The 11,866-nt window shown below is 35.4% G+C and overlaps 2 protein-coding genes and 1 long non-coding RNA gene across 3 annotated transcripts; 2 read left to right on the forward strand and 1 right to left on the reverse strand.

Moving 5' to 3' along the window:
• Positions 1–1,749: 1,749 nt before the first annotated feature.
• Positions 1,750–3,587, reverse strand: LOC9310718 (F-box protein At5g25290). The gene is given in 4 exon segments (XM_021020486.1): positions 1,750–1,878; positions 1,880–2,518; positions 2,521–2,739; positions 2,741–3,587. Coding segments are annotated over 4 exon segments (1,230 nt in total). The 5' UTR covers positions 2,984–3,587.
• Positions 3,588–3,646: 59 nt separating this feature from the next.
• On the forward strand, positions 3,647–5,678 carry LOC110227142. Its single transcript, XR_002330931.1, has 4 exons — positions 3,647–3,780; positions 4,018–4,117; positions 4,285–4,837; positions 5,156–5,678. It is a non-coding gene; the product is annotated as an uncharacterized LOC110227142 (long non-coding RNA).
• Positions 5,679–6,924: 1,246 nt separating this feature from the next.
• LOC9310719 (protein KINESIN LIGHT CHAIN-RELATED 1) lies at positions 6,925–9,960 on the forward strand. The gene is made up of 4 exons (XM_021022158.1): positions 6,925–7,813; positions 7,952–8,565; positions 8,934–9,225; positions 9,501–9,960. The coding sequence occupies exons 1-4, from the start codon at positions 7,122–7,124 to the stop codon at positions 9,736–9,738; spliced, it is 1,836 nt and encodes a 611-aa protein (XP_020877817.1). The 5' UTR covers positions 6,925–7,121; the 3' UTR covers positions 9,739–9,960.
• The last annotated feature ends 1,906 nt before the right edge of the window (positions 9,961–11,866 follow it).

Here is an 11,866-nt window from a genome sequence, read left to right on the forward strand (position 1 = left end):
AGTGCCCACAGTGGCAAAAGCGATGAAAAAAATAAAAAGAGGCGCAATTAAAAGTAGTTACCAACAGTCATTCTTACTAACAATTTGAAATTTATAATTTAAAAAATTATGATCAAAATCAGATGCCTCCGATTATTATTTATATGATCCTAAGTTAATCGAATATGTTTTTTTAAATATTTTTTTGTTGAAAAATTAGAAGCTTAACAAAATAAGCAAATTAGTTTAATGTTTTTCAAAAATTTACATTTTTATTCTATATATTGCTTTTCTTATTTCCATATGTTGTTTTTAAAAAGTTTACATTTCTATTCTGTACATATATATATATATATATATATATATATATATTCTTTTCTCATAAATATCTTAATATATAAAGTATTAAAATTTTAAAATATTAATTAATGTAATGTAAAAAATGTTAACTAATGTCAAAAGTATTTACTTTTTATTATATTTAGTTTATGTATTTAGTAACAAAATTTCTATTCAGAATTGTTTCATATTTTCAGATATTTTGTTTGTAAATTTAATAATCTATAAAAAATAAAAATTTACATTTTGATTATTTATAGTATCTTTTTAAATAACATAAGAATATACAGTAATTACAAATATTTCTCTTATTGTTTTTTTTTCCTCTTTACTAAAACTTTAAAATAGAAAATTATCATAATCAAAATATGTTAATTAATGAGATGACTAGTCCTAATTGGTCGTTTTAAATCCCACGTGGACGGCCTCAGAAGCTTATAGCCTCGACTTTTATATAGTATAGATTTTTTGTAATTATTCTAATTTTATATATTAAAATTCTTTATATTATCAACAAAATTTATTTATTTTTGTTAGAAAATAGGAATCTTATCAACCCACAAATCATGTTCTGGTCCAAGAGACCCGTGTTTAATAAGCCTAAAATCTTATGTCCATACCCGTTCAATGATGTGTTGGGTTAGGCTTGGCCTGCAGATTGTCCGTTTTCGTTTCCGAGTGTCTTAAAAGTCCCCAAAACCATTTGAGTCTTCATACATCTAGCTCTACATAATGGATAAAATTTATGGGCTTCATTACATAGTTGGGGAATGTTCCTTCAGAAATATCGGAGTTGAGTACCTCTCAAACAAGATTAATGCGTGTTTACTTTCTTAATACAAACGAGAGTTTAGAATTGTAAGTTGTTACACATAGGCTCTAATAATCAACAGCCCCAGAACAACCATAACTTCTCCGCATGTTTGGTTTTGCAAGTAACTATCTATGTCATATGGCTAGAGCGCAACAACATATTTCACAATGGATTCTATTTAACCATGGACACAGCTTTCAAGAGACTGGATTGACTGATGACTGATACGTGCGACACAATATTAGCAAGAAGAAAAAGAAAGGCCGTCGGTGACCTAATGCAACATTGGCTCGCGAGGTCCTAAGGAAGTCTGATTATAATCTGGAAGGCTTCTCTTGTTTTTTTGGGACAAGCAAAGCCTTTATTCCTTAATATTGTTAAGCAAATTTTGTTAAGTAATTACAATCCCTCTTCATTCCTTAATGAAACTCACATTCATATAAAAATGAAAAAAAAACAAATCAAGAGCTAGGGAGAAACCATGGGGAAGCATTTGAGGTTATTCTTTGTTGCAACATAGACCACACAATGGATATAACAGAACAAAACAGAACCTAGAAAATAAAAGCAGAGAGAAGCAAATTAAGACGGAAGAAACCATTGAGCATCCTTGGCCCCTAAGTAAGAGAGGCTAGGGAAGCGTGTGACATTCTTTGTTTCAAGATTGAACACACAGATGTCTCGGGCCCGGCATGAAGGTTTCAGTTTACAGTTACGGAGACGGTCATGACGGGTGAAATAGATGGAGTTTGGTTGGATACCAAGTGTATGGTCAGCAGGCACAGTGAGACCTAAATCCAAAAGGAGAGCCTCATCACCTAGAGAATCTACCTCAACAGACACCTTCGGTCTGTATATAAACTCATCCGGATCTGGATTAGGAACCTTCTTGTAGAGGCGGAAGCCGATCATAGGTGGTATTTCAGAGTCAGAGGAATCATCATAAACGATGCTCTCGACCAATAAAACCTCTCCTGATGTTGTAACAGCAATGTTATGTCTAGAAAATGCTCCATCATATGTGGTTTCATCATCACTACTCGGATGAGAAGCTGGGTAAAGTGGTGATAATAGATCAGTGTTGGATACAACATCATTGTAACCTTCATGTCCAGACAAATCCAGGACTCGAATGTATCGTCGAATCGTGAAGACATAAAGAATGTCACCCCGGAGTACCATATCAGATATGCCTCGTAACTGTCTATGAATTACATCGATATCTGTTGGAATGCTACGGTAATGATCTTCCCCGTTCTTGCAAAAGGCTATATAACTGGCACCCGTATCGAAAAACCACACAACAGTGTATTCTTCTTTCTTCTTCTCATCTACCCACAAAAGACCTCTCAGATTAACCACATTCTGGTTGTAGTAACCAAAGCTATAGGTCTAGTAAATCTAGTTTCGAATTCCTTATCTCCTATTCGCTTAAGAGTAAAAAATAGGCCTTTGATTGAGTCTAAAGGTGGGAGATTGATTCTCTTCTCGCTAAACAAATCTATGATATAGAGATTGGATTTAGAATCTAGCGTGAGGAACAAGTTACCTGAGTTTGCTAGGAATCGAGTCTTTGATAAGTCTTTCTTTGTCTTGTAAATATTAGAATGTCCCACATTCCTAATAGTAAACCCTATCTTCGTCTGGATTGTATAGCACGCAACCATCTTCTGGAAACAGCATCAGCCATGGAGATTTCCTTTTCTTGTGCAACGTTTGTTTCGAGCACACGTACCAATTCGTACACACGATCTTAGCGCGGTGGAAATCTACAATACTCAAACATTCGAACAGAGATCTCAAGATATCGAAAGGAAGGTCTGACCAGTGGCTAGAATTAGGAGTTTCCATGGAATCAGTGAAGAAATTTAGGAGGAGCAAGCACTACAAGAAATATGGATATTGATAGCACCAGAGGATAGCTCATTTTCGCTTACTGCTATTAAAAATGAGTTTGTAATCTTGGTTACTAGATAATAGCATTTATTAAACGCTAAGATAAAAATTCCCTAAGCGGGAATCTAAAATCACCTAGTCCGCCAACACTTAACCAAATTATTCACTTAAGCGGCAAAATAATAGCTTTTTATCGAAAAACTTCTTAGATCTAAAATAATTTCTCTTTTTCTTAAAAAAACCTCTGAGATCTAAAAATCTCATACCCACGAACTGAATCTCGTCCTAGCCAGAGCAATTGTCCCTTCCCTTGCTCTATCCCTCTCTCGTCCTCCCTCTCTGTCATTTTTTTGTGTCTAAAAACTTTGGCGGTTGTACGCAGACCATGTGTTTGATGAAATTACTGCGACGGCGCTGTGGTTGGATTTTGAAAGGGGAACTATGGGTCAGATCTTCAGTTTTCATCAGATCGTTAGCTAAAACGCCGTTTGTTGTCTCCCTCGTTCGTGCGTTCAATTTTCTTCTCAGATCTTCACATCGTTTTGGCTTCATCTCTAAACGTAAGGAAGTGTTGGGGGGGGGGGGGGGAAGGAGATGTTCTAATGTCCAAAAATTGCAGTAATACGTTATAAATCTCAAGTTCTAATGTTCTCTCCTTTGTGTTTTGCAGGTTGGGTCTGTGAAGCCTGGAGATTCGACTAGTTCTCCCGAGAATCAATTTCAAGTAGCTCAATCCAGTCCTCTTTCTCAAGGTTAATTCCCTGTTAACTGCTTATAGTTCGTCTCTTAGTTTCACCATGTGGATGAACGAAGATAAACCTGCAGATTTTTTTCTCTGCTCTCATCACAAGTCATTTGATATTAACTTCATTACACTCATGAATACAATTTTTTTTAATGAACTTATGTTGTTCGACATAATGCCTCAATGAGAATTTTTTTTCTGATTATAGTTGTTTTATGAATTAAACTTATTCGTTTATGAGAAGGAAGCTAAGGCGATGCTAAAGATAGAAAATTTGAGGGTCTTGAAACATATTTTAAAGGCCAACGAAGAAAGGAGTGAAGGTCGCTGCCAAGAAAAAGATGGTATGACCTAGATGATTTGTTTTTTTTTTTTTTCTAATTTGTAGTAAGTTTTCGAACATTCAATTATTGTGTGTTTCTATTTTAAATGTTGAGTTTTTTTTTTCCTGTGCTTTGCTTGATTTTGATGCAAACTTGATATTTCGATTAACACTTTTCTGGATGTGAAGGAGTTCGATAAGAGAGCAAGTTTTGGCTTCATTGTTGCCGAATTCAACAGGGACTTGTTATTTTTCAGTCTCAGGAGAAGCTAATTTGAATGTAACTATATCCTTTGACAAGTTTATGCTCTAACTAGCTAGTGTGCAGTTTTTTTTTTTTTTTACTTAATTAAACTCCTAACTAGGTACAGAGTGCAAAAATATATTTCTTTTCTTGACCAACCATAATATTTACTTTGCAGGAGCATCGAGCAGAGTTGGAAAACTAGACCAACCATAATTTTTGTTGAATTATCAATCTCAGGCCATGAAAGGTTCTTTCTATGACTTCTAAGTATCTCTAAAAACGTTTGTTGATGCTTCCGAAGAGTTAAAGCTCTTAGATGATAATGGAGAGCTTGGAAATAAACTCATTGTCTGTCATTTATATACTACTTTCTAAGTTTGAGTTTAATTTTCCTAAAGGTCTTGGTTTTGCTCATTTATGTTTGTTTAGTACATACAAGTGAGAAGGAAGGTGTTTAGGAGAAGGAGCTTGCATGTGGCTGCAGGAGCTTAAGTGGTAAGACGTTTTTTCAAGTTTTAAACTCCCTATTAGCTTAATTCTATGGCTATCATGATTATGTCCATGCTAACCAAGTACGTAGTATACATATGTGTATGTTTGGTAGATGCATTCCCATGTGTCGATTTCTTTTTTCATCTTAGTGAATAAGAGTTCTAAGATGGTCTTTTGTCTTCTTGTTCTTTTGTCATTTACTTGAAACCTCTTTATTTTACTAGCTTATGGTTCTTGTTTCAGTTGTGTTATCTTAATCATGACGTGACTCAATAGTTCTTCATGAAGTGTCGTCACTCAAAAATCTTTTGTTTCATGTAGCCTATGGACGGGAGTTCTAATAGGAACAATTGATGAGGAGGTGAAATAGATAGAGGGGAAGAAATTGAAGAGATTGAAGTTTGTCTCTTTCCTTATGATGTTAGTATAAGACTTGGTGTTATGTAAGACTTGTTTGACTAATTAGTTAATGTAATATTATTTGTTGATGATTTATAAAATAGAAAAGTTATATATATGTCCAATTAAGTAAATTTTATAAAATTGGATTCCAATATAAAATTTATTTTATAAAATAAATTAATTTATATAACGAAAATATGTTACGACAGTATATAAAACAGCACTAAACGTGTGTAATAACAAAGTATATTATAGCATTCGACTAATGCTATTATACGAAAATGCTATCGTAAGTGGGGGTCTACCGTAGGGTGCTAAAAACGCTATCGTATGTGGGGATCTACCATAACAGGGGCATAAGACAGCGTTTATGAAAACGCTATTGATGACATATAATAGCTCTTCTCTCTTGCTAATAATGTACATATTTCTTGTAGTGAAGCAAGCGTTGTGGCTTTCCTCAAGTCTCCGTCGATTTCTCTTCTTATCGAAAGAGAATGGGCCAAATTTCAAGCCCAATGGGTAGGAAGAATGGGCCGAAGTATGAAGTCACACCCAAACATAAATTAGAATAAGATAGAAAAGTTTGCTCCAAATTTTGGTGACATGGACCGTCAAGCGTATCTTACCACATGATCTATGGATTGACACAACAAAAACCTAGCTGGTTTTGGTTCTCTTTCTGTTATCTCCCTCATTATTTAGTGTTTAAAAGTCTTAATTTATTAGTTGGTCCATCATTACCAAAATACCAAGCAGACATTTTTTAAAGTTATTTCTTTAATAGCTGGCACGAGTTCTATCTACTCTGTCACTTCCACTTGGCAGTATCATACTGGTTGAAACAATTTGTGAGAAACGTCGAACTTTGTTTTTGACGGTGATCACCTACCACTGCAACTACCTAGTGTCCTAGTACAACGAAGGATGATGAAGCATGTATCGACCAAAATGATATCCAATAAGAAAATTGTGCTTTTATTTCCTATATTTGTCCTCATTAAGTCATTTTTAAGTTTTTGTTTTCGATGTTAATAGTAATTGTGTTTTTAGTTCTTTTTTTTTTTTTTCGTATTCCTATTTTTTATAGATCAAAATATTCTTACTTTTTTTTTAATTTTTTGATTTTGTTATGTATTACTGAATTTACGAAAACGTTTATAAAAACACAGAATAATATATTATATTAATTATTTTAACAGGAAAAAAAAGATTGAATTACCAAAATGATGGTGGTTTAGTGATATAGTACAAAAAATTAGTTTCTTTGTGATCTATGAAATCAAAAAATAATACGCAATTTAGCATATATATATATATATATATATTATAAACGTTTTTACGATCACCCACATTTGATTTTTAACATTCTAAAGGTATTTTTGAACTCTTCGTCTCAATGGTTTTGATTCGATATGTTATTTATCAAAATTTTAAGAACTTGACAATAGGAAAAAATGACTAAATTGCGTATTATTTTTAATTCCATAAAATTATTCTACTTTTTTTAAAGATAAAAGATAAAGTTGCAAAAATTGACTATTTTTAGAAACTTTTTTTTTAACAAAACCCAAAAAAAAAAACTTATTGATTGAGAACAAAGAACAGTAAAAATCTTGGAACCTTGGCATGCAAACTTCTCTATCTTGTAAAATCTATCTATCACTTGTCTCACTAAGTACTTTTATTACCAATATTTTCCAACAACATGACCATTATCTCCCCCAATCAAAAACAATATTACGAAACTACCCTTACCTCTTTCACTGACTGACTCGTCTCCTTCTCCACTTGGATCTCAAAATTCGATCCAAAACCAAATCCGCCATTACTCTCTCTCTCTCTCTCTCTCTCTCTCTCTCTCTCTCTCTCACTTCCCACATTCATGCCAGCAATGCCAGGTCTCGTCTCCGTCAAAACACCAGCCGATACACCGCCGCTACGTGTAGCCGTACCAGACACGCAACCTCTCTCAAACCCGCCGCGAACTCCGATGAAGAAGACTCCTTCCTCTACACCATCTCGATCCAAACCATCACCAGGTAGATCCAGCGGCAAAAAAGATTCCCCAACCGTATCCTCCTCCGCCGCAGCCGCCGCCGTTATCGACGTCGACGATCCATCTCTAGATAATCCAGATCTCGGTCCTTTCCTTCTCAAATTAGCTCGTGACGCTATTGCTTCTGGTGAAGGTCCTAATAAAGCATTAGATTACGCGATCCGAGCAACTAAATCGTTTGAGCGATGTTGCGCCGCCGTTGCTCCACCTATTCCCGGCGGTAGCGATGGCGGACCTGTTCTTGACCTAGCTATGAGTCTTCATGTTCTCGCAGCTATTTACTGTAGTCTCGGTCGATTCGATGAAGCAGTACCACCTCTTGAGCGAGCTATTCAGGTCCCTGACCCGACCCGTGGTCCTGACCACTCTCTCGCTGCGTTTTCCGGTCATATGCAACTTGGTGATACGTTGTCTATGCTTGGTCAAATCGATAGATCTATTGCTTGTTATGAAGAAGGTCTTAAGATCCAGATCCAGACTTTGGGCGATACAGATCCACGAGTTGGAGAAACTTGCAGGTTCTCTTAATTAAGCATATAATGGTTAATTAAACTCTTGAGATTCTTAATACCAATATAGTATCGGTGTTAGGTTACGTTTGCTAAAAGTTACTATTTTGGTTAGATCTAAGTTTCTGAAATTTCTGATAATTTCAGGTACTTAGCAGAAGCATATGTTCAAGCAATGCAGTTCAATAAAGCGGAAGAGTTATGCAAGAAAACTCTAGAGATTCACCGTGCGCATAGTGAACCTGCTTCACTGGAGGAGGCAGCTGATAGGAGGCTGATGGCAATCATTTGTGAGGCTAAAGGAGATTACGAAAACGCGCTCGAGCACCTTGTTCTTGCGAGTATGGCTATGATTGCGAGTGGACAAGAGTCTGAGGTTGCATCCATTGATGTTAGCATTGGGAATATTTACATGTCGTTGTGCCGGTTTGATGAAGCTGTGTTCTCTTATCAGAAGGCTCTCACTGTGTTTAAGGCTTCTAAAGGAGAGACTCATCCGACGGTTGCATCAGTGTTTGTTAGATTGGCTGAGCTTTACCATAGGACAGGGAAACTCCGTGAGTCTAAGTCTTACTGTGAGAATGCGTTGAGGATATACAACAAGCCAGTGCCTGGGACAACTGTGGAGGAGATTGCTGGTGGATTAACAGAGATTTCTGCGATTTATGAGTCTGTGGATGAACCTGAGGAAGCATTGAAGTTACTTCAGAAGTCGATGAAATTGCTCGAGGATAAACCAGGACAGCAGAGCGCCATTGCAGGTAAAACTTATTTAAAACCATGAATGTTCTTTTAGCTGGATTGTTATTGCAGTGTGTTTGAAATTGTGCGATTTTGGTCTCATATTGGGTTTGAAGTAGTGATCTTTGTGTTGTCACCCATATAAGTAAAAGCCGCTTGAATTAACGTTACTGGTTTTGCTTGGCTTGAATCTACCTGGTTTAGGCTTACCCTAATTATTAGTGTGTTAAGCATCTGATTGCCTATCTGGGCTTTAGTATATGGAAGTAGATTGTGACAGACAAGAAAATGAATCTACATACGAGTTTTCAGCTATATAAGCATCATATTTTCAATTCTCTACAAGCTTCCTTTACATTAGTTTGGCTTTGTATGTAAATACTTGCAGGCTTAGAGGCACGGATGGGAGTTATGTATTACACGTTGGGGAGGTACGAGGACGCAAGAAATGCGTTTGAGAGCGCTGTGACAAAGCTACGTGCAGCAGGTGAGAAATCTGCCTTCTTCGGAGTTGTATTAAACCAGATGGGACTAGCCTGCGTTCAGCTTTTCAAGATTGATGAGGCGGGTGAGCTGTTTGAAGAAGCAAGAGGGATTCTTGAACAAGAACGTGGACCATGCGATCAAGACACTCTCGGCGTTTACAGCAATTTGGCTGCCACCTATGACGCCATGGGAAGGTAATTTATTAAAGAAAACTATCTGACATAACACTGATGATGTACTGGTTTACCAAAACCAGAATCACACAACTGGTTTGGGTCAAAATGTGTGAACTTGATGGGTTTCTTTACCTAAACTGGAATCGAAACCCGGTTGATACGATATGAAAACTCGGAATGCCCAACTGGGTTTGGTTCAGTTTGGATTGGTTAAATTAGATTAGACATCCTTAATAAAAACTACTGAACAAAAACATTAAAGACTTTCTTTGTGATGGCTATGTAATTTGCAGGATAGAGGATGCGATAGAGATATTAGAGCAGGTTCTGAAGCTGAGAGAGGAAAAGCTCGGGACTGCGAATCCGGATTTTGAGGACGAGAAGAAACGTTTGGCCGAGCTTTTGAAGGAAGCTGGGCGGTCGCGGAATTACAAAGCCAAGTCGCTCCAGAATCTGATTGATCCAAACGCAAGACCTCCAAAGAAAGAGTCTTCGGCTAAGAAATGGCCCAGCCTCGGTTTCAAGTTCTGAGAAAAAAGTATCATATATAATAAATCATCCACATATATATTCAATATTTTATTTTATTATTGTTATCATTTTTATCTGATCTGTTTTCTGTATCATAATTCTGAGGTTGATGAATTAATTTCATGTATAGTGTTTTTATTTGAGTTTGGTGAAATACTGCCAAGGTGTTGAGCTGTTTGTTTGAGTTTGAGAATTTCATTAAATCAATCACTTTTTTCTTTCTTCCGATAATTTTATTTTTCATGAATGTTTGCGTCGTGATATTTTGTACGAATATGAAGTAAAATGCCCCGTTATAAATTTTACATTTCAAAATATAATTTTCTTCGTGATATAATTTGTACGAATGTGAAGTAAAATGTGAAAAAATCTATCACCAAATGCATTTTGAAAATGTATTATTGGATGTGTCATTTAATATTTTGTGAAAAAATCAATTAAATTTAGTAGTAATAACTAATAAATTACATAAATAACAAAGAACTTAACAAAATTAAAAGTAAAAAAGTAAAGAAAATTATCAATAGAAATTAATGAATTAAATGAAAAAAAAATCTTTAAAAAATCTTTTGAAGATCTAATTCCGAAATGAAGGAGTTAAAAATGGAGAAAAAGAGAGAAGATTTTCAATAAATTTGAAAGACTATTTTATCCTTTTAAAATTAAAATTTCATATGTTTAATACTCTTATAGTAAAAAAAAAAAAGAAGGAAAAACTTGCAATATCACATATGAAAATTTTATAATTTATGATAACTTTATAATATTATGAAAATTTGCCTATTTATAAGTTAAAATTAAATAGTAAATTGAATAAGATTTAATTAATCTATATGTGAATAATTATAATAAAGATTACAACCTTATTTTCCCATTTGACAAATGGTTAACACACATAACATAATTCATAACTGTAAGATCTCATTAGATTTAATTTGCACATCTCTATGCTTTATTTTAGCATCATGACCATGCATCTAGGTATAGTTGCCCTTGCCTCCATGGCTCTATATATCTGCATTTTGCAAAACCCAAAACAGCAAATGAGTTTGTTTTCTTCCTATCAGGATATTGTTGATTGAGCCTAATTCTGTATATGTACGAAATGCATTCTCAAGTCGCCAATGATGAGACATCACCGTCTATGATGATGTCACTTCCAGATGACCTCATCATGGACATTATAGCACGTGTCTCGAGATTCAACTACGCAGATCTTGTTGGAAACAGGTCTTAGTATTAACACAAAACCAACGTGAATTATACAGCCCATTTTGAAAACATAAGGCCCAAAACAATTTGAAAAAACATACCCAACAGATCTCTCCCTTGTGTGTAAGAAATTCCGATTTCTGATTTCTTTGACTGATGAACTATACAAGAGGCGATCTTTGCTCGGCTCCACTGAATATTGTATGTATGTCAATGTGCTAGAAATCGAAAACAATGTTACTCGTTGGTACATTCTTAACCGAAAAAACAAAACAAACATGTTAGGTTTGGCCCCTATCTTGTCACTCCCGCCTATGCCCGTATGGGCAAGTTATGATGTTGTGGGTTCCAACATCTTTGTCATGGGCGGACTTTACGATCGTTTTAATTGGCCACCGGTACCATCTAGTTACTGCGTTATGCATTGACTGTCGAACTCACGTAGCACGTCATGTTGCCAACATGTACGTTATCTGGGATATTGAGATCTAAGGTCATTAACGAGAAGATAAATGTAATCGGAAAGTCCGTAGATGAACCATCATATGCTCCGGAGTCGAGAATTATCATGGTGTTTGATACACGAACGGAAACGTGGGAGCATGGGACAAAACCAGTCTCGGAGAAGGATCCTAGGTGGTTCAAAAGCTTCCCACCAACGTCAGGCAAGTTTTTATTTTTTATAACCAGTTTGGCAGATTCACAAAACATAAATAATTAATTTCTAAGTCCTTAAAACGTTGAGCCCTGTCCCTCATTTAATGTAATAAATCTAATTAAAATTTGGGCCAGAAATAAAACAATTTTTGTTTGGTATGAAATAAGACAAATATTTGCTACTCCCCTTCCGTTTCGTTTTAGTTGTCTTTTAAGATTTTTTCACACAAATTAAGAAAAACATTAAATTTTCTGTTTT

Source organism: Arabidopsis lyrata (assembly GCF_000004255.2).
Source record: "Arabidopsis lyrata subsp. lyrata unplaced genomic scaffold ARALYscaffold_6, whole genome shotgun sequence".
In the NCBI taxonomy this organism is placed as follows: Eukaryota; Viridiplantae; Streptophyta; class Magnoliopsida; order Brassicales; family Brassicaceae; genus Arabidopsis; species Arabidopsis lyrata.